Source organism: Bos javanicus, chromosome 17 (genome assembly GCF_032452875.1).
Source record: "Bos javanicus breed banteng chromosome 17, ARS-OSU_banteng_1.0, whole genome shotgun sequence".
Taxonomy (NCBI): Eukaryota; Metazoa; Chordata; class Mammalia; order Artiodactyla; family Bovidae; genus Bos; species Bos javanicus.
Window position 1 is genome coordinate 53,735,025 of NC_083884.1, and position 22,861 is coordinate 53,757,885.

Consider the following 22,861-nt stretch of genomic DNA (forward strand, 5'->3'; position numbering starts at 1 on the left):
TTCAGCCCCGCCCCTTTCATCGTCTGTCCAATCCCGACTGCGCTCTCGGGCTGGGGCGTGGTCATGGGACTAAGCCCTCTCAAGTGGTGGCCGCTCCCCGCCCCCTGCTCGCGAAGTGCCATCACTTCCGGCGTGTGCGCCTGGCGTCCTGCCGCCGCGGAATGGCGGCTCTACGGAGTTGGCTTTCTCGGAGCGTATCCTCGCTTTTCAGGTACCGCTGCGGTCGTGAAGGAGGTCAGGGTCGGACGGAGAGTGGGAACTCTGGGAGCGCCGTAACCAGACTGCAGCCCCGGCGTTGCGGGCTCGCGCTTCGCTTCTCGGCCGAGCGGGTCACGGCGTCCCGCCCCTCCCGGAGGTTTGAGGACGCCCCGCCCCTACTCCAGGTCTGAGGCCTCTACCCCCGGGACACGCCCGGACTTCACGTCCCACTGACGCATTTTTCGTTGTTCACCTGCCGAAAGAGCATTCCCCCACTTCGGGCTGTCTTTTGGGGGCGTCTCGGTCTGCCCGCGAAATGACTTCGGTTGGCCTCTTGAAGTCACAGGGGAGAATTAAGGGGAAAGGCCTGGGCTGGCGGTGGCTTGCCGGAGGGAATTTTCCCTGAGGGGGGAGGAGTTCCGGAAGTGTTCGGCTTCCAAGCAGGCCTGGTTCCCCTCGCAGCGCCTGCGGGCTCCACGTCGTGTCGCAAGGACCATCAGACCCTTTGCAGCCTAGGCCGGAGGACCAGCGCTAAATCCTGCCTGCAGAAGCGTTTTTATTTGGGCCTTAGTTTTTAAAAAGCTTTTAGACCACTATTTACACGTCTACACCTGGTACCTCTCAAACTCCACCACCATCCGCCCTCATTCCCGCGCGGGGGGAGCCAAGTAGCGATTGCCTGTTTGTGCGAGTCCAGGCCTCTCTAGTCCGCCCCGCTGCTCACTGAGTCCCGTCCTGTGAAAAGGCACCCTACGTCGTCATTTGGGTTCCAGCCTGGCCCCACTTTGAGTCTCCACCCCCTCCACGTAAATTGAAGAGGTTCTTCCAGATGGGTGGTTGTGCCTTATTAAACTTATTAAACTCTGTTTCTAGGTACAGACAGTGTGTTCCAGTCGTGGCTAACTTTAAGAAGCGCTGTTTCTCGGAATTGATAAGACCATGGCACAAAACGGTGGCTGTGGGATTTGGGGTCACTCTGTGTGCAGTTCCTATTGCCCAGGTGAAGTACCATCTTGTCACTCAGTGTTTTTGGTCTTTGTGTACTGTGTCCTCTGAAGTCTCAAATAGGCGATGAAGCATCTGACAAGCTCTAATGGTTTTCACCCAGCGCTCTCCCCAGCCCCAGGTGATGGTATGCTGTATCAGCATTGTTTCATAGCTGAGCAGATATATTAATATCCTCATTTTGGTCATTTGGTAGAAACTGGTATGTCAGTTTGGTCAAATTGTATAAAAAGGGAAGAAAGAAAATAATGTATTACAGAACAATAATCTTTTCATTGAACAAAACTTTATGGGGCAACTTTTATGTGTCATACACAAGAGACTAAGTAAATCAAGATTTCTGCTTTTGTAAATCTCACATTCTGGAGAGGAGGAGGAAGAAAAAGTGGAATGAGAGAAAAAAGATGAGCTCACAGATAGCGGAAGGTCAAAATGTACTTAGATGTTTGTACTTTGTGGGCCGTTGTAAGCATTGGAATTTATTATGATAAAGAAGCCACTGGGGATTTTAACATAAGATTATTATGGTCTGACATAAATTTTTTTTTAAATTTATGTTTAATTGTAGGATAGTTGCTTTAAACTGTTGTGTTGGTTTCTCCTATACAACAGTGTGAATCAGCTACCAGTTCAGTTCAGTTCAGTCGCTCAGTCATGTCTGACGCTTTGCAACCCCATGAATCACAGCACGCCAGGCCTCCCTGTCCATCACCAACTCCCGGAGTTCACTCAGACTCATGTCCATCGAGTCAGTGATGCCATCCAGCCATCTCATCCTCTGTCGTCCCCTTCTCCTCCTGCCCCCAATCCCTCCCAGCATCAGAGTCTTTTCCAATGAGTCAACTCTTCGCATGAGGTGGCCAAAGTACTGGAGTTTCAGCTTTAGCATCAGTCCTTCCAAAGAAATCCCAGGGCTGATTTCCTTCAGAATGGACTGGTTGGATCTCCTTGCAGTCCAAGGGACTCTCAAGAGTCTTCTCCAACACCACAGTTCAAAGGCATCAATTCTTTGGCGCTCAGCCTTCTTCACAGTCCAACTCTCACATCCATACATGACCACAGGAAAAACCATAGCCTTGACTAGACGAACCTTTGTTGGCCAAGTAAATATAATAATAAGTATACGTATATACTTTCCTTCTTCAGCCTCCCTCCCACCCCTGACATAAGTTTTTAAAGGTTGTTGTGTGGAACTAAAAAGACCAGTTGGGGTCCAGGCATGAGATGATCGTGGGCCTGAATCAGGTGGGGAGAAGTGGGTTGACGGTCAGCAGGTGTTGCTGTTGGGTTAGATGTAAAGTATATAACTTATTTCCAGTGGTTTTAAAAGGCCTCAGCAACTGAAAGAATGGTGTTGCCAGATACTGGGATGGAGAGGAGTGGGTTTTGAGAGGAGGAAATTTAAGAGTTTGGTTTTGCAAATGATGTCTAGGTAGAGCTGTCAACTAGACAGCTGATAGGGAAGTGACATCTTATTTTAAAACCATTGGTTATATGCCTTATCAGGAAGAACTAAATAGGAAACCAGCAAACATTTTGGCAAAATGTACTTGATACTTAAATGTGTGGTTAATCATGACAGCAAGATTAATTCCCTTTTTCACAAGTATTTTCAGCATCTTCTGAGGCTCTCTCATGAGCCCTTTCCTTTCTGTGCCGTACTCGGCCCTCGTCTCTGCAGACTGATGAATCTTTAACCTAAAAATGCTTACTTGGACACCAAGTTATTTTCAGTCATAATTAGGACAGCCTTTTCTTTCTTCCTCCAAAAGATTTTTTGTTTGTCCTTTGTAGTTTGTATATTGTTCTTAAGCCCTAGTTACCTCACTCAGTTCTGGGTCAGATGCCAGGACCCTTTGGTTGACAGGAGCCTCAACTCACTCTCCTGCAGGAAAAGCATTGCCACTTCCGTTCTTCAGAGCCTACAGTGGCTCTCCATTTTGTGTCAAAAAACTAAAATTCAGAGAACTTCCTCACAGTTCAGCAACCGGGCTAGATTCCCAAATAGCCCCTGCTTGCATCATATGTATTCTCCTCGTTTCATCTAACCCAGGATACCTGTCCATTCTAATCCTACTTGTCTTCAGACACAAGTCCCACCCCCGTGTGTGTTTGTTGTCGTTTTTAGCGTATTTATTCATTTTGGCTGTGCTGGTCTTCATTGCTGCACTCAGGGTTTCTCTAGTTTCAGTGAGCAGGGACTACTCTCTAGTTGTGTGTAGGCTTCTCACTGCAGTGGCTTCTCATGGAGCGCAGGCTCAGTAGTTGTGACACACGGGCTTAGTTGCCTCACGGGCATGTGGAATCTTCCCCAACCAGAGACTGAACTTGAGTCCCTTCCATTGGCCGGCTGATTCTTAACCACTGGACCACAAGGGAACTCCCCCACCTCTTTTTAAAGCCTTCCTAGTTACTTGCCAGCAATGAGCTCCCTTTTCTGACCACTTATGTTGTATATTTTGATATTTGGTGATAATACATTTGACTCTGAGTCAGCAGAATACAAAGGAAACTTTGGAGTGAGGAGGTTTGGTTTGGAAAGAGTTACATAACTATTCTGAGCTTCCATTTTCTCATCTTAAAAAAAGACATAATAATACGTGGACTGTTGTGAGGGACAAGTAAATAAGCACTGTAAAATGGAAGGCATTTTATGAAGCCAAAAGGCTCAGCAGGTAAAGAGTCGCCTGCAATGCAGGAGACACAGGAGATCCGGGGTTTGATCCCTGGGTTGGGAAGGTCCCCTGGAGGAGGAAATGGCAACACACTCCAGTATTCTTGCCTAGGAAATCCCATGGGCAGAAGAGTCTGGTGGGCTGCAGTCCATAGGGTTGCAAAGAGTCAGACACAACTGAGCATGGTATAAAAATAAATAAATTTATATTTTTTTAATGGAGGGTATTAGCAAGACTTAACTTACCAGAATAAGTCAAAATTAGCTTTTCATGAGCAGAGAGGATATCATTCTTTGCTCTCTAGCTCTTCAATGCAAGGTACTTAATAAATTCTTATTTATTTGATCAAATGAAAAGTGTGATAAATATAATTCATGATTTATTCATGTATCTTTTTTTGGCTGCACCAGGTCTTAGTTGCAGCACATGAGATCTTTGATCTTTATGGTGGCATTTGAACTCTTAGTTGCCACATGTCGGATCTAATTCCCAGATCAGGGATCAAACCCAGGCCCCCTCCATGTGTTTATGCTCTAAATAGCAAAAAAGAGATAACAGATGATAGAGGGGTTGGTTTGTTAGTTCTGATACAGTAAGTCCTCTGCTGAGGGAGAAAAAGGGGAGAGTCATCACAGTTTCTAGTATTTAATCAAGGTGGTCACAGCCCCCTTAACTCATGAGCTGGTTATACTGGTTTTTGTTTTTTTTCAAATAAAACAGCTGAGGTCAGAGGAAAGAGTCTCCCTGCTCCCCCCAACCAAGACTGTACAGTTCAATCAAGAGGGATTCACCCTCTCCACCAGCCGTTTACTTTCTTACGCTCAGCTGAACTCCTTATCAACTCTGTGAAACCTTTTCTAAGCTATTGTCATTTAACACAGATGTGATTGCTCCCTTATGTGCACCCCTCCAGACTTCTTCCATAGCACCCATGGTACTTGATTGTATTAATTCTCTAGTTCACTCTTAGCTCCGACTCCTCCTCCTCCATCTGAAATCTTTAAGATTCTTATCTTTATATCCCAAGCATCTAGCACTGTGGTAATGAAGAATCATACCTTTGTGAAATTTGTGATTATAAGTACTAAGTCTTTTATAAAAAGGAATACTTTGCTCTTCGGAGCAGAGAATGACAAATAAAAAAAGTAGGTAGAAACCATACTGTAGAATCATTTTCATATGTTGTCTTTAATAGCACAAATAAAGCTTTAAAAGAAAAAGTTAACACAGAAGCAGCAGAATGTACTTGTAGTGTGGGAATTACATTTTTTCCTTGGCTGTGATCTCAGCTTGAGTTTTAGGTTAAAAGTTAAGTAAAAATGTTTGTGTCTTTCAGAAACCGGAGCCTCATTCTCTTAGTAACGATACATTAATGAGGAGGGCTGTGTCTTTGGTAACAGATAGCACCTCTACCTTTCTCTCTCAGACCACATATGCATTGATTGAAGCAATCACTGAATATACTAAGGTAAGTGTCTCTTCGTTAAGTCTTGATCATCTAAATCCATCATTAGCAAACTATGGCTCACGGATCAAATCCAGTCTTGCCTGTGTTTGTAGTTTGATTGGAACATGGCCAGTTTCATTTGTGTGTTGTCTATGACAGCTTTCATGAGTTGAATAGTTGCAAACAGACCACTCTCTGGCCCTTGACCAAAAAAAGTTGCTTTGCAAATCAGTTTACCTGTACCATTTTTCTAGATTGCACATATAAGCAATATTAGGCGATTTTTTTTTCTCCTTCTGACTTACTTCATTCTGTATGACACCCTCTAGATCCATCCATATCCCTGCAAATGTTACTATTTATTTCATTCCTTTTTATGACTGAATAATATTCTGTTGTATATATGTACCACATCTTTTTAATCTGTTTCTCTGTTGATGGACATTTAGATTGCTTCCATGTCCTGGCTATTGTAAATAGTGCTGCAGTGAACATTAAGGTATATGCCTTCTTTTAAATGATGGTTTTCTCTGGATATATGCCTAAGAGTGGGATTGTTGGGTCATACGGTAGTTCTATTTTTAGTTTTTTAAGGAACCTCCGTATTGGTCTCCATAGTGGTTGTACCAGTTTACATTCCCACCATCAATGCAGGAGCGTCCCCTTTTCTCCACGCCCTCTCCAGAGTTTGTTCATAGATTTTTTAATGCTGGCCATTCTGACAGTGTGAAGTGATACCTCATTGCAGTTTGCCTTTCTCTGACTGGTACTGTGGAGCGTCTTTTCATGTGCTTTTTGGCCATCTGTATGTCTTTTGGGGAGAAACGTCTGTTTACGTCTGTTGTCCATGTTTTGATTGGGTTGTTTTTTTGATATTGAGCTGCATGAGCCATTTGTATACTTTGGAGATTAATCTCTTGTCAGTTGCTTCATTTGCACATATTTTCTCCATGCTGAGGGTTGTCTTTTAGTTTTGTTTATGGTTTCCTTTGCTGTGCAGAAGCTTTAATTAGACCCTATTTGTTTATTTTCATTATTCTAGGCAGTGGATCGAAAAAGATCTTGCTGTGATGTATGTCAAAGACCGTTCTGCCTATGTTTTCCTCTGAGCAATTTATAGTATTTGGCTTTACATTTAGGTCTTTAATCCATTTTATTTTTTGTGTATGGTGTTAGGGAGTGTTCTCATTCTTTTGCATGTAGCTGTCCTGTTTTCCCAGCACCAGTTATTAAAGAGACTGTCTTTGTTCCATTGTATATTCTTGCCTTGTCATAGATTAGGTGGTCATAGTTTTGTGGGTTTATCTCTGAACTTTCTAATACTATTCCATTATCTATATTTCTCTACCATATTATTTTGATTACTCTAACTGTAGTACAGTCTGAGGTCAGGGAGCCTGGTTCCTCCAGCCCCATTCTTGTTTCTCAAGATTGCTTTCACTATTTGGGGTCTTTTGTGTTTCCATATAAAATGTAAAATTTTGTTCTAATTCTGTGAAAATGCCCTTGGCAATTCGATTGGGATTGCATTGAATCTGTAGGTTGCTTTGGATAGTATGGTCATTTCCACAATACTGATTTTTCCAATCCAGGAACATGGTGTATGTCTCTTATCTGTTTGTATCACCTTTGAGTTCTTTCGTCAGTATCTTACATTTTCTGAGTACAGGTCTTTTGTCTTAAGTTTATTGCTAGATATTTTATTCTTTTTGTTGCAGTGGTAAATGGGATTGTTTTTATATATATATATATACACACACACACATTTAGCATATATATATATATATACACACACACACATATATATACACACACATACATTTTTCATATTCCTTTCCGTATGGCTCATCACAGGATAGCGAATTTAGTTCCCTATGCTATATAGTAGGACTCTGTTGTTTATCCATTCTCTATATAATGGTTTGCTTCTGCTAATCCCAAACTCCCAATCCATCCCTCACAGTGGTGAAGTTCAATGAATAGCCAGTTTGCAGCAATGGGACTTCTATCCCATTGAGATGTAAGTCTCACCCTAATACATCTCACTTATTTTACTAATTTCTTCTGTATTTGTAGGCTGTTTATACCTTAATTTCTCTGTACCGACAATACACAAGTTTACTTGGGAAAATGAATTCACAGGAGGAAGATGAAGTGTGGCAGGTGATCATAGGAGCCAGAGTTGAGGTAAGCAGAGAGTTACTTGGATTATTCTGTTAGTGCTCCTACCTCATTGTGGTATCTAAATTATTAAATGAAGGTGTTTTACCAGTAACTGTCCTCTCAAACTGCTATTGAACTGAAGAAGTCCATTTAAATGTGCTTAATACTAATGAAGAGTCATGTTGTCTGAAGCGCTTTTGTTTAATTTATAGATGACTTCAAAACAACAAGAGTACCTGAAGCTGGAAACCACCTGGATGACTGCAGTTAGTCTTTCAGAGATGGCAGCAGAAGCTGCCTACCAAACAGGTAGGTTAAAGTTTGTACTGTAGAGGTGCTGTTGGAGTTTACATCCAGCCAAAAAATGAGGGATACTGTGGCTTTTTGTGAGAAGATGTTCCCATTTCCAGCATATTGTTTTCATTTACACAAAGAAAAAATTAATGCCCTTGTAGACCAGACCAGTAGAAGCTAGATGGTATAGAAAATGAAAAATGATAAAACTGTCAGTTGGAAATTTTGATTGCTTGCAAATAGTTAAGGATTTTACTTTTTTAGTAACCTAGATAATCTATCTGTATCTCAGGCTTTGTGGTAAACATTTTATAGATACTTTTAATCCCTGCGGTTCTTTTTAAAGTAGGAGTTATTATCATCATTCCCACTTTACAGATGAAGAAACTGGCAGATAGAGGGGGTTACATAATTCACCGAACATGCTGTGGTACCCAGTAAGTGAGCAGCCAAACTGGGATTCAACAAGTTAGGTCAAATCCTAAAGCCTTTGTCCCTGGTAGCCAGGGCATCATCCTCTCTACCTTAGTGCCTCCCAGTATAGAATGGTGCCCCATTCACCAGGGGTTTTCTAACCATCACTATCCATCCAGTAGGCTTGAGGTTGAATGATTTTCCAGTGTATTTTGAGGGAAATCCTCATTTAACATCTTACCTGAATGGTCCCAAACTATGTCAACATAAAAATTCTTAAGAAACTGGTTTGTTAAAATGTTTGTTTTCTGAAATCTTAAAGATGTAAAAGATGTTTTAAGTAGATACAGAAGGAATTCTTAGTTAACTAATGCCCAAGGAATCAAGAGATTCTGCAAACAGGACTGGAATGAAGACCAAAACAACAGAAGCGTGAACTAGCATTAGTGGCACACCAAAGATGGGGGCAGGGTCTCCAGGCACAGTGAAGAGGGAGCCTTGCTGAGAACATCGCCAGGCAGCCTTCACCACTCACTAGGCCAGCTTAAGGTCTAGCAGGAACAAAGAGGGAAGGTAAACTACAAGCATTATCTAAGAAAAAGATGTTTTCCCAGAACTGACTGAAGGGGCTCACAAAGGTTCTGAACAGAATTTAAAATATAAGTCTATCTCACATGGCAAGAAAATATTCAGAATGTAAAATATACAAAGAAAAATCCTAAAAACTATAAGAAAAAATAGAATACTTACAAAGGAAGTATATGCGTGAGTGTGTTAGTTTTTCAGTTGTGTCCAACTCTTTGCAACCCCGTGGACTGTAATCCACCAGGCTCTTCTGTTCACGGAATTCTCCAAGCAAGAATGCAGGAGTGGGAAGCCATTCTTCTCCAGGGGATTTTCCCAATCCAGGGATCAAACCCGTTGGTCTCTTGCATTGCAGGCAGATTCTTTACCTTCTGAGCCATAAGATAAACCCCAGAGGAAGGATATCTGCAACCCTAAGATACAAGGTGACAAATCAGTAATCATTCAAATATCATTAAAATGTAAGAGTGAAAGACCTTCCTACAGAGACTCAAGGTTTACCAGTTGCATGTACTTTCTGGAAAAGTGTTTAAAAAAAAAATTAGAAGCACCTGAGATACAAAAATAATGAACAAAACTTAGTACAACTTGTCAGAAGCTCTGAATGTTAAATTTTTAAGTAATCAAATCAGTTTGGGAAAGCAGTGAAAGCATGCTAAGCTTTGTTGTTTGAGAAGGGAGATGTTGGCTTAACATAGACATTGTTAAACACTTCAAGAAGAAGTGCTGGGGGAAGGGACAAAGAAAACTTAATAAATTCAGTTAAGGCTACAGGTTGAAGAAATAAAGCCTGTTAATTAGAAAATGCAAAGTAAAGGAACATGTTCAACCATCAGTAATCACAATAAAGAATAAATTTACTTACTAAATGATACTTCGTATTAAAAAATAATTCTAGCTAAAACTGTTTACAGAGGCACATCTAAAATAACAGATAGGAAGATTGGGTATTTTAAGATAAACTGAAATATTATCAAAAAGCTGAGCAAAAAGGTGACAGCAGTGTTAGAAGAGGGATTCAAGACAGAAAACATTAAAAGGGACAGAACAGTTTATCAAGACACCACTCGAAATGTGTGCCTAATAAGCCAAAATCTGATAGATTTACAAGGAGAAATTGAGCTTTACACATCTCAGGCTCATAGGTCAAAACATGAAAAAAGCGATTAGGTGTTGGAACAGGATAATTTTTTTTTTTTAAGCCTAACCAAATATATACACTGAATACAAAATGTTGCCCCCACCAAAAAAAAACTCTTCAAATACAAATAGTATATAAACATGTACAAAAATTGATTTTTATGCCAAGTGACAAAGACTCAGAAAATTACTTGATATCCCCTTCCTCACCAAAAATAAAAATGGAAATTTAACTTGCACAACTCAAGTATATTAAAAAAAAAACCCTGATTTTAAAATGGACAGAAGACCTGAACGATTTTCCAAAGACATATAGATGGCCAAACAGGTGCATGAAATTATACACAGTGTTGCTAAGCATCAGGGAAATGCAAGTCAAAACCACGATGAAATATCACCTCACACCTGTCAGCATGGCTATTATCAAAGAGGATCATAAATAACAAATGTTGGTGAGAATGTGGAAAAAAGGTAACCCTAGTACACTGTTGGTGATGATGTAAAACGGTGTAGCCAACTGTGGTAAACAGTATTGTGGTTCCTCAAAAATAAACCTACACACCTATGGTCAACTAATCTATGACAAAGGAGGCAAGAATATACAGTGGAGAAAAGACAGTCTCTTCAAAAAGTGGTGCTGGGGAAACGACATCTACAAGTAAATGAATGAAATTACAATGATCCCTAACATCATACTCAAAAATAACATCAAAATGGATTTAAAGACCTAAATGTAAGGCTGGATATGATAAAACTCTTAGAGGAAAACACAGAACACTCTCTGACATAAATTGCAGCAATGTCTTTTTTGATCCACCTGCTAGAATGATGAAAATAAAAACAAATGGGACCTAATTAGACATAAAGCTTTTGCATAGCAAAGGAACTCATAAAAAGAAAACCCTCAGTGTGGGAGAAAATACTTGAAAATGAAGCAACCCACAAAGGATTAATCTACAAAATACACAAACAGCTCATACAACGCAACAACAAAAAAAATCAAAAAATGGGCAGAACAGTCAAGTAGATATTTCTCCAAAGAAGAAATACCTATGGCCAACAGCACATGAAAACATGCGCAGCTTCACTAATTAGAGAAATACAAATCAAAACTGCAATGAGATGTCACTTCACACTGGCCATCACCAAAAAGTACAAGCAATAAATGCTGAAAGGTAAAGGGAACCCTCCTACACTGTTGGTGGGAATGAAAAATTGGTACAACCACTATGGAGAATAGTATGGCGGTTCCTTAAAAAACTAAAAGTAGGACTACCATATGATCCAGCAATCCCACTCTTGGGTATATATCCAGAGAAAAGCATAATTCAAAAAAAATACAGACACACCAATATTGACTACAGCAACACTTATAATAGGTAAGATGTGGCAGCAACCAAACTATCCATCAACAGGAGTGGATAAAGAAGATGTAGTACATACTGGGCTTCCCTGGTGGCTCAGTGGTAGAGGATCTGCTTGCCGATTCAGGACACGTAGGTTTGTGCCCTGGTCTAGGAAGATCCCACATGTCAAGGAGCAGCCTAGCCTGTGCTCTAGAGCTTGGGAACTGCAACCATTGAGCCCACATGCCCTAGGAGCAGCCACAGCAATGAGAAAGATGTGGCACATATATACAGTGGGATATAACTCAGCCATATAAAGAATGAAATAATACTGCAACAACATGGATGGACCTAGAGAGGGTCATACTTAGTGAAGTCAGAGAAAGCCGTATATGACATCACTTATATATGGAACCAAAAAGGCAAAATAACTTAGAAAGATAAATAGAGTCACAAATATAGAAAACAAACTTACGGTTTCCAGAGGGAAAGGTTGAGGGTGGGAATAAATTGGAAGCTTAGGATTGACACATAGATACTATATATATAAAACAGGTAACTATTAAGGCCCTACTGTATAGCACAGGGAACTCAACAGTCTGTAGTGACCTATATGGGAAAAGAATCTAAAGAAGAGCAGATAGATGTATGTGTATAGCTGATTCACTTTATTGTACACCTGAAGTACACCATTGTAAATCAACTACTCAAAACCTTTTTAAAGAATTGTAAAAATAAATAATAAAACTGAAAACTGGGAATTCTGTGGCTGCCCAGTGGTTAGGACTCCATGCTTTCACTGCCAAGGGCACAGGTTCAGTCCCTGGTGAGGGAACTAAAATCCTACAATCTTTTTTTTTTTTCTTTTCTTTTTGCTGTGTGCAGCACATCCAAAAAAAAAAAAAAACCACTATTATATGATCCAGCAGTTCCTTTCTGTGCTGTGTGCATGTGTGTTAAGTTGCTTCAGTCATGTCAAACTCTGTGCAGCCCTATGGATTGTAGCCTGCCAGGCTCCTCTGTCCCTGAGGATTCTCCAGGCAAGACTACTGGCATGGGTTGCCATTTCCTCCTCTAGGGGATCTTCCCAACCCAGGGACCAAATCCATTTCTCTTCTATCTCTTGCATTGGCAGGTGGATTCTTAACCACTAGCACCACTTGGGAAGCCCTAATTACTTTCTACTCCTGGGTATATATCTGAAGAAATCTAAACTATGAATTTGTTTTTTTTTTGTTTGTTGTTTTTTTGTGTGTACACATTTAGTTTTATTGTAACAAAGCAACTTGTACACTTTTAAGGTTTAAAACTGAGCATCATCTTTCCTTTCCAGTGAAACAAAAAGAAAAATTTAAAAATAAACAGGAACAAAATTACAATAGAGAATGTCAATTGCAAATAAGATCCTACAGGTTCTGCTGATTATGAATTTGAAAAGATGTATGTGCTCCTATGTTCATAGCATTATTTACAATAGCCAAGATTCGGAAGCAACCTAAGTGTCCATCAGCAGATGAATTGATAAAGATGTAGTGTGTGTGTATACTGCTCTGCCACAAAAGAATGAAATTTTGCCATTTGCAACAGTATGGATGTACTTGCAGGGTTTAGGCTTAGTAAAATGTCAGACACCAATAAGTACTGTATATCACTTAGGTGTGGAATCTAAAAAAGAAAACTAGTGAATATAACAAAACAGACTCATGGGTATAGAGAACAAACCAGTGGTTACAAATGGGGAGTGGGAAGGGGATGAAGAGGTAGTGTGTAAAATAAACTACAGAGATGTACAGCATGAGAAATAGAGCTGCACATATTATTATAACAACTAAGTGGTTTAGAACCTTTAAAAGTTGTGAATAGTTATGTTGTACACCTAAAACTTCTATACTGTTGTAAATCAGCTATACCTCAATAAAGAAAAATGGAAATTTGAAAGTACTCAGAACTCTCATGACAAGTCTCATTAATAGCAGACACCTAGAGCGTTGTAGACAAAGTAGCTCTTAAATAGAAATGGACCCCTTATTTAAAGATGAATGTCATAAATACAAAACACAGCAACCATAAATGACAGGTAATGTTCCCTGTACCAGGAGGTACTGAAAATAAACTTTTAGCCCAGTAAGTTAGGAAAAGCAAATAAATTCAGACAGTGCCAAATAAAAGGTATAAGATGACGAAAAAATAGTCAAAAAGGCAAAAAACCTGGTTCCTTGTAAAGAATAAGGAAAATAAGGTTTGGATTGGGGGCAGGAGGAGAAGGGACGACAGGATGAGATGGCTAGATGGCATCACTGACTCGATGGACGTGAGTTTGAGTGAACTCCGGGAGTTGGTGATGGACAGGGAGGCCTGGCGTGCTGTGATTCATGGGGTCACAGAGAGTCGGACACGACTGAGCGACTGAACTGAACTGAACTGAAATATAACTTTTAGAGTGCAGAAGTAACATCAGAAAGAGCTATTATAGTTTATCTATTTTTGGCTGCACTGGGTCTTTGGTGCACAATCTTTGGCGCTCAAGATTCTCGTTGTGGTGGCTTCTCGTTGCAGAGCACAGGATCTAGAGCACAGGCTCAGTAGCTGTAGCACACAGGCTTAGTCGCCCCTCAGCATGTGGACTCTTCCCCGACCAAGGATCAAACCTATGTCCCCTGCTTTGGCAAAGCCCAGAAAGAGCTATTAGGGAATTTTTTTAAATCATAGAATATTATGATATTTATGTAAATCCTAAGTTGGCCCAGGAAGAATCAAAGCAAGAGGAGTAACCACAAAAGTTGAAACAATATTCATAAAAAATCTGTGCCCCCAAATTAGACACTAAGTCCACGCAGTTTTGTGTGAGAATTTTATCAAATCTTCAAGAAACATAAATCCTGTGTTACAGAAAGTGTACCAGAAAATGACGACAAGCCTCCCAACTATTATAACTGTCTAAAGCCACCGTGGGCTTCCATGGTATAAAGAATACACTTGCCAATGCAGGAGACATGGGTTTGATCCCTGGGTTGGGAAGATCCCCTGGAGAAGGAAATGGCAACCCACTGGTGTGAAGTGGTACCTCATTATAGTTTTGATTTGCATTTCTCTAATAATTATGTGATGTTGAGCATCGATATCCTTGCCTGAGAAATCCTGTGGACAGAGGAGCCTGGTGGGCTACAGTCCATGGGGTTGCAAAGAGTCAGTCACAACTTAGTTACTAAACCACCACCACCAAAGCCACTGTAGGCCTGAACCCAAACTGGACTAGACTAGCACTAGAACAAAAAACCTACAGCTCAGTGTCACCTGTGGATAGATATAAATTAAAAATAGCCATATACCTTCAAAATACAATTTTAATTCAACACTGGGGGGAAAACTTATCAAGAGAACATAGGCAAAACATTCTCTGACATAAATCATACCAATGTTTACTTAGATCAGCCTCCCAAGGCAATACAAATAAAAACAAAAGTAAATAAATGGGACATAGTCAAACTTACAAGCCTTTGCACAACAAAGGAAGCAAACAAAAAAGAGCCTACAGAATGGTAGCAAATAATTGCAAACAGTGTGAACCGACAATACTTAATTTCCAAAATACACAGACAGCTCATACAGTGCAACAACAGCAACAAAAAGAAAACCCAATCAGAACATGGGCAAAACATGTAAGATATTTCTCCAAAGAAATACATATGGCCAACAGGCACATGAAAAGATGCTCACCGTCACTAATTATTAGAGAAATTTAAATCAGAACTATAATGAGGTACCACCTCACACCAGTCAGAATGGCCATCATTAAAGAGTCTACAAATAACAAATGCTGGAGGGGGTGTGGAGGAAAGGGAACCCTCGTATACTGTTGGTGGGAATGTAAGTTGGTGTAGCCGCTATAGAAAATGGAGATTACTCAGAAAAGTAAGAACTGCCATATGGTGGAGCAACCCTGCTCCTGGGCGTGTACCCAGACAAGACTATAATTCAAAAAGATATGTGCAACCCTGTGTTCATAGCAACACTATTTACAATAGCCAAAACATGGAAACAACCTAAATATCCATCAGCAGATGACTGGAGAAAGAAGATGGGGGTTCATGTACACAACGGACTACTACTCGGCCGTAAAAAGGAAAGAATGCCATTTGCAGCAACATGGATGCAACTAGAGATATCATACTGAGGAGGAGAAAAACATACATACTATATCACGTAACTGTGGAATGTAAACTAGGACACAAGTGAACCTATCTGTGAAACAAGCATGGACACAGGACAGACTGGTAGTTGCCGAGAGGTTGGGGAGGGATGGACTGGGAGGTTGGGATTAGCAGATGTAAGCTTTTATATATAGAACGGATAAACAACAAAGTCCTACTGTATTACATAGAGAACTCTATGCAGTATCCTATGATAAACCATAATGGAAAAGAATATTTGCAAAAAGAATATATGTATTACTGAATCACGTTGCTGTGTAGCAGTAATTAAGACATTGTAGATCAACTGTACTTCAATAAAAATAAATTTTAAAAGATCTTGTGTACATACAGTGAAAAAACCCCAAAACCTATCAACATTTAATTCGCTACTTAAGGTTATCTACAGTAGATTTAAGGAGAAAAGCCACCTCTGTAATCATATCAATGTATGCCCCAAGAAGCTTCAGTAAAATGTAGTGTCCATTTATGATTTAAACCTAAATTAAGTACAATTATAGTTTTCCTAACATCATAAAAGTAGCTGTACATCATAGTGAAATATGAGAAACATTTCCATCAATGTCAGAAATAAGGGTGCCTGCTGTTCTCCACTACCTTTCAACATTCTACTAAAGGTTCTCTTTAATGCAGTAAGCTAGAAAAGAACTGCTCGAGTGTTCTGTAGATGAATTAAATATGCGCATCTATATGGGCTTCCCTGGTGGCTCAGCTGGTAAAGAATCCATCTGCAATTCAGGAGCACTGGATTCTATCCCTGAGTTGGGAAGATCCCCTGGAGAAGGGAATGGCTACCCACTCTAGGATTCTGGCCTGGAGAATTCCATGGACTGTGCAGTCCGTGTGGTCACAAAGAGTCAGACACGACTGACTTTCATATGATGAAATACACTAGCAACAGGTATCAATAAAATGATATCATTCAAAAATAAAACTGCAAAATATGTTCAGTAAATACCGTTTGTGCCATTATGTCAATTTAGAGTCAATTTTTTCCTGAGTATTCCATGTGAATACAGTAACTTTTAAAAAAGATTAATTGGCCTTAGTGGTTCATGAATTGAACAGTAGCCCATCTAGTATTAATTAGTAGATGAAATGTTGCTTTACAGTAACATTTTAAAGGATGAGAAAGATGCTGTTTAAACTTCCAAAAGATAGAGCTTTGACAAATTTGTGAATGATCTCTTCATTGTCAAGTAGAAATGTATTACTTGAATGTAGTTTAAAAAATTAAAATCTTAAAACGCCTATACTAAGAGCTGTGCAGCCATAAAGATGATTGTGGGAATTGCATTAGATAATTATGACGACTGCTGACAGCTGGAGGAAAATGCCAGGGTTTTGACAATAGAGAGGAAAACAGACCTGAATATGGAGGTAGAAGGTTCTCTACTCTGCAGGGAGGCTCAGGTACAACCACAAAGAGCCCCTAGGCTTTCCTTGTGTCCACTCAGCATAAATGGCCCATCTTCCGGCAGGCGCGGACCAGGCCTCCATAACGGCCAGGAGTCACATCCAGCTGGTGAAATCGCAGGTGCAGGAGGTACGCCAGCTTTCCCAGAAGGCGGAAACCAAGTTGGCAGAAGCACAGACAGAGGAACTCCGACAGAAAACCCAGGAGGACGGGAGCGAGAGGGCCGAGCCGGAGGAGCAAGAGGCCTACCTGCGTGAGGATTGACACTACTGCCGCTCAGCCTGCAGAAGGCAGGGCAGGCGCCACCCGGCCCCGGCTTAGCACAGCTTCCTCCGCACAGAGAGGCAGTGGCAGGGCCTGCCCGGGCCCGTCAGACCAGAGGTCGTTGGGAGCTGTGAGTGCCTGACCCCTGTCCCCACTGTCTCAGGCCTGTACTGGACCTGGCTCTTAGCCTGTGGGCACTGCACCCCACTCAGCAGGGTTGCCCTCTCGCCCACCCATGGATCTTTTTACCTCTCACCCAGAGCATTTCACCAACCTGGCCAGAGAGAGGGGGCCTTCTCTGTCATGTCCACAAGTTCAATAGCTGTTTAACCTCAGTTTTCCCATCTTATTTACATTTTCTAATGTGATTCAGTATTTGCTCCCTCCATAGGGGCATGAGTTTAGGGGAGAAGGGTAGACTGTCTTGTTTATGAGATTTCTTTGTGTTGAGTGTTTCTAATGCCTTCTGTGACCTGGCCCCAGTGCCCTGTAAGGATATCTCAGGCAAAGGAGCCAAAAATCCATTGTTCTTAAGGGACTGAATATGGAGTGTTTACCTGGTGCTCACAACAGGACTTACTCCAACACACGCTTCTCATTTCCTTTTTTGCTTGGAGTTTCTCTATTGTATCTGAAGGAAGATAATTTTTTTGCATTTAAAAAAGAAAATGTTTCTGTGTGTCTTCTGGAGTCCTGTGCAGTGGCCCTCCTTTGCCCGCCGCCCTCCCCCTGCCCCAACTAGAGGAGCCCTAAGGGCTCCAGGAGTGCCCCGGCACCTCATGGCGTTCTGGCAGCATTTGCCATGTTTTGCCCCTTTAACACATACTGGTACAAGTTAGCCAGATTTCAGTATTTTAATCAAAGGTAGCAAGGTGTGGGAGGGGTTTACAAAAACAAAGTCAGTGTTCCCTGTAGCCTGTCAAGGGCCAGGTTGCAGGGTTCTTGATTTCTCATCATGATTGAAAAATTAAACAGTCCACTCGCTCAGCCCACCCCAGGAAGCTGGGACAAGGGGGCAGCTGCACACTTGAGCCCCTCGTCTATTACCAGTGACCACATGGTCCACATCTCTAGGGGATTGAGGCGGTGGACCAGAAGGAGCCCTCGGTACAGACAGGGATCTAGAGGGTTCAGGGGCCGCCGGATTCCGAAAGTCTTGAAGCCAGCATGGTGCATGGGGCTCACCCCCAGCTTTCTCAAGCACATCCCCACAAAGACGTCATCAATGGGGAAGAGTTCAGCCTCTTCCACAGCCAACTGGAGGCGCTGCACGGTGGCTCTGGACATGACATACCCCCCACCCCCAGCATAGGGCGGGTAGTGGCGGGCCCTGTACATGGATGGTGGGATGAAATATTTGACCTTGGTGTTCCTGTTGGGCAGGGCCTGACGGATGACGTCCCCCACCAGGAGGTCCTGGGCTGGGTCCCAGCCATCCAGGAACTCCAGCACATTAGGGATATGGACAAAGACGTCATCATCTCCTTTTAGTATGAAATTGGCCTGGGGACAGGCAGCAGCCACCCAGCGCTGCAGGTGCAGCTCTTTGAGTGTCAGGTTGAAGAAGTCCTCAGCAAAGTCCCACTGCAGGATGTCATCAAACTCGCGGCTCTCGTAGGCCAGCAGCTGGGCTGGGGGAGCAGGCCCTGCCAACCCCAGGAGGAACACCAGCTTCAGCTGCCGGCCCTTAGCCCAGCTTCCCGCCCGGCCCCACGTGCCGCGGATGGCCGCGCGCCGCTCCACATGGCCGGGCTGCGACTTGATGGCCAGGAGCAGAAAGGTGTCCTCGGCACAGCCCGAAGGCTCCAGCAGGATGGAGAAGTTGCGGCAGTGGCGGTAGGTCAAGAAGAGGCGGTGACGGGTGGGCAGGAACAGGGAGGCATTAGCCACCGTGTGGTTGGGTAGACATGGGCTGCGCCGGAGCCCTGGGGGAGCCCAGAAGGGCTGTCGGGCCACGGGCCCCCCTGCTGGCTGGGCCTCCTTCTTCAGTAAGAACAGGCAGCTGAGCAGCAACACTGCAAGGCTGTACAGGACCAGCCACCCCACCTTGCGGAACATGGTGGTCCTGCAAGGAGAGCGCTGGTGAGCGGACGCAGTCCTGGCCCGGCCTCCACCTCGTCTATCCAAGAGCAACCCACCATCCTGCGTGCGTGCTAAGTCGCTCACTCATGTCCGATTCTCTGTGACCCCATGGACTGTAGCCCACCAGGCTCTGTCCATGGGATTCTCCAGGCAAGAATACTGGAGTGGGTTGCCATTTCCTCCTCCACGGGATCTTCCCAACCCAGGGATCGAACCTATGTCTCTCGCATCTCTGCTTCCCTGGTGTCTCAATGGTAGAGAATCCGCCTGCCAGTGCAGGAGATATGGGTTTGATCCCTGATCCAGGAAGATCCCTCATACTTCAGAGCAGCTAAGCCTGTGCACCACAACCACTGAGCCTCCAGCAACTAGGTCCTTCTATTTTTTTCAGTGTGTCCTCTGGCTCTTTCCACAGCCCCTCCCATAGAACAGACCAAGCACACCAGCCGTGCCAGCGCTTGCTTCCCTTCTGCTGTCATTAGAGAACTTGGCTCAACTTTTTCTCCAAAAAGACTTGCAGCCACTTTAGATATATGAGACACCACAAGTGTTTTCAGTATTTCCCAAGAAACTCAAGTACCTAATGAGTTTCAGTGAAAATGACACAGCTTATTTCCAGAAAGAAACTCGAGAGTGCTCTGTTGATGGAAGACCCAGTCTCAGAGATGACAGCCCCAGACACTGTCCTTAGGGAGTCTGGTCCACTGGGGAGAACCACTGTAGGGCAGCAGCAGGTGACAGAGGCCACAGAACGCACCCTTCACACCTGCCCCAGGTAGCTTGGGTTTCCTGGGGAGTCAGTGAAATGGGGCTTTAGGAAAAACACAAAAACATGCACAGGAAGAGCGTGAAACAAATAGGGAAGCCATAGACTTGTATCAGGCTCCCCTGCAGACACCTCTCACCAGTTCCTACTGCTTACTGAGTTCCGGTTTTCTCTTAGCAAGTCTCCTGGTGATCCAAAGAGAAGGCTGAGAAATGGTAACTTAGCACAGTAACCTACCCACAGCTCACAGCAGCAAAGCCAGGCCTCAGTCTCCCTCCTCGTCACCTCCCTGCTATGCCCTGGACCAGCTAGCCATCACTTCGATCCAGTCTACCTGCATTAAGCTCATCCCTGTTGTCTCTGCTGCCACTCCCCCAAAAGCATCTCACAGCTGCCAGAACTGTGCTTTTGAACTGTGGTGTGGGAGAAGACTCTTGAGAGTCCCTTGGACTGCAAGGAGATCAAACCAGTCAATCCTAAAGGAAATCAGTCCTGAATATTCATTGGAAGGCTGAAGCTGAAACTCCAGTACTTTTGGCCACCTGATGCAAAGAACTAACTCCCTGGAAAAGACCCAGATGCTGGGAAAAATTGAAGGCAGGAAGAGAAGGGGATGACAGAGGATGCGATGGTTGGATGGCATCACTGACTCGATGGACATGAGTTTAAGCAAGCTCCAGGAGCTGGTGATGGACAGGGAGGCCTGGTGTGCTGCAGTCCATGGGGTCACAAAGAGTCAGACACGACTGAGGGACTGAACTGAACTGACAGCTGCCAGGGCTGCTGTAGCAGGCAAAACTGGCAGGGTCACAGCTCTCACAGTCCAAGAAGCCAGTACAAACCTCAAAGTGTTGAAAAGAAATTAAAGCAGTGTGAGGGAATACAGTGACCCAGAAGGCTGTCTTAGCCAACAGTAGTTTAGAAAGACCTCCCTGAAAAAGAACACCTGAGCAAGAACTGAACAAAGTAAGGATCCAAACCACATAAAGGTGTGGGGGGAGGGGGAGACTTCCCTTGTGATTCAGTGGTTAAGAATCCACCTGCCAATGCAGGGGACATGGGTTCCATTCCTGGTCCGGGAAGATTCCACCTGCCGTGGGGCAGCTACACCCATATGCCTAGAGCCTGTGACCCACAACAAGAGAAGTCACTGCAATGAGAAGCCGGAGCACCACAACTAGAGTGGCCCCTGCTCACTGCAACCAGAGAAAGCAAGCGGGCAGCAACGAAGACCCAGTGCAGCCAGAAATAATTTTTTTATTAAAGATCTGGGGAGGAGGAGTGGGGAGAGGAGGGGAGAGCATGGTCTGGGCCGGAGGGAACAGTTGAGTGCAGAGCTCCTGACAGAGGACAGGAGGTGTGCAGTGTGGTTGGAGTGTAAAGGACAAGGAGGAAAGTGGTAGGTAGTGAAGCAGAAGCAAAAGCCTGAGGAAGGTCACATACAAGATCCATAGTGAAGTTCCCCGGGAAAGATCTAGGGTTTTATTGTAAGCACTGCGGAGATCCCTTAGAGGATTTAGCAGAGAAGGTCACTACTGCTGATGCTTAGATGATGGTTTATGGAAGGGCAAGAATGGAAACACGAAAGTAGCTAGCAAACTCTTGCATTAGTCATTAAGGGAGCGCAGCTGAGACTAGGGTGGAGGCTGTGGGGCGCCTGAGGGCCAGATGGATTGCAGGCATAGAAAATGGCTTTCAGGTGTGGGAGATACACTGGCTGCGGGAGAGGACGCCGGGGGAAGGGGAGAGTGGGGGCAGATTGGTGGCGCCATTTACCGAGAAGGGCGCAAAGCCAGCAGTTTGGTTTTGACTTGTGCGTTTCAGAGGCGCTGTGGACCCGATTGCCCCTTTGCCCACAGCGCTCCCAGGGCGCCCAATTCCTCGGCGCTCCACTGCAGGAGCTAACCCCCAACTCCCCACCGCAAGGACGGGCCGTTCCTCTGCTCCCCACTCCACTGCACTTACTGTGAATCCAATTCAGTACCTGCTAAACATAAGCCTCCCTCCATTCTGTGACCCGCCCCCTCCCCCTCCCCAAGCCTGGTCCTTCGGTGAGTGCACGCCTTACCCTCAAGTGGGTGCTGAGCCCTAAGGGTCTGATATTGCTTCTGGGATCCTCACTGGTCTCGGTAACCTGGTATGCTTCGATGAGGGCAAGGGTCAAGGGCTGGTTCATTCTCCACACGACAGTCCGTAAAGGACTGTTGTGGGGGCGCAAAGTCCCGCGGGGTCGCCAGAACAGGAACCAGAGCCCCGCGGTGGGCACCCCTCTCCCGGCTGGAGCACAGTCAGCAGCGCTGCACGACGGGGAATCCGGAGCAAGCGCCCCCAGGCTGCCCCCGGCCAAACCCCCAGCTCCGGCCATTCGGCATTCTTGCCCCAGTGGGGCGAACAGAAGCCGAGAGGTATCAGGAGACACCCCTCACCCCACCCCCGGCCCCGGCTCCGGCCCCGACGGTTCACTGGGGGCAGGAAGCGGCTCCCGCCGGGCAGGGCGACCACGACCTCAATGCAACCAGGTCGGTGCATTGCCCCTCCCGGGCATGGGCCCGGCACCCCTCTGCTCACACTGGGACAGGCCCCTCCCAGCAGAGGGGCTCCAGGCGACCCAGACCCGACACCCGTCCGCCCGCCCCTCGCCGACCTACCTGAGCCGTGACGCCGCCTGGGCACAGGCGAGGAGCTCGCGCAGCGGCACCAGGTGAGCACAGTTTGCTCTTCTGGGCTCGTGCGGAGGGCGGGGCTTCGCGGCGCCCGCCAGCGCTGGCCACGCCCGCGCACGGCTGCCTCCCCAGCCGCGGACGTCGGGCTTGGGGGCGAGGCTTCTGGAGGGCGGGGCCCCTCCCACCCCACG

At 44.5% G+C, this 22,861-nt stretch overlaps 2 protein-coding genes across 6 annotated transcripts; one reads left to right on the plus strand and one right to left on the minus strand.

Moving 5' to 3' along the window:
• Positions 1-63: 63 nt before the first annotated feature.
• Positions 64-17,849, plus strand: DIABLO (diablo IAP-binding mitochondrial protein). Of its 5 annotated transcripts, none has more exons than XM_061384721.1 (6): positions 64-211; positions 1,072-1,198; positions 5,215-5,346; positions 7,402-7,512; positions 7,701-7,797; positions 16,960-17,849. In XM_061384721.1, the coding sequence occupies exons 1-6, from the start codon at positions 162-164 to the stop codon at positions 17,157-17,159; spliced, it is 717 nt and encodes a 238-aa protein (XP_061240705.1). In that variant the 5' UTR covers positions 64-161; the 3' UTR covers positions 17,160-17,849. The 5 variants fall into 5 exon arrangements, with proteins under 5 accessions (XP_061240705.1, XP_061240706.1, XP_061240707.1 ...); XM_061384722.1 differs by lacking the exon at positions 16,960-17,849 and adding an exon at positions 15,326-15,795 and having other exon boundaries at positions 75-211; XM_061384723.1 differs by lacking the exon at positions 16,960-17,849 and adding an exon at positions 15,329-15,795 and having other exon boundaries at positions 75-211.
• A 150-nt stretch (positions 17,850-17,999) lies between these two features.
• Positions 18,000-22,735, minus strand: B3GNT4 (UDP-GlcNAc:betaGal beta-1,3-N-acetylglucosaminyltransferase 4). The gene is made up of 2 exons (XM_061384720.1): positions 22,656-22,735; positions 18,000-19,224 (listed from the first exon to the last, which is right to left on the minus strand). The coding sequence occupies exon 2, from the start codon at positions 19,215-19,217 to the stop codon at positions 18,144-18,146; it is 1,074 nt and encodes a 357-aa protein (XP_061240704.1). The 5' UTR covers positions 19,218-19,224; positions 22,656-22,735; the 3' UTR covers positions 18,000-18,143.
• Positions 22,736-22,861: the final 126 nt, after the last annotated feature.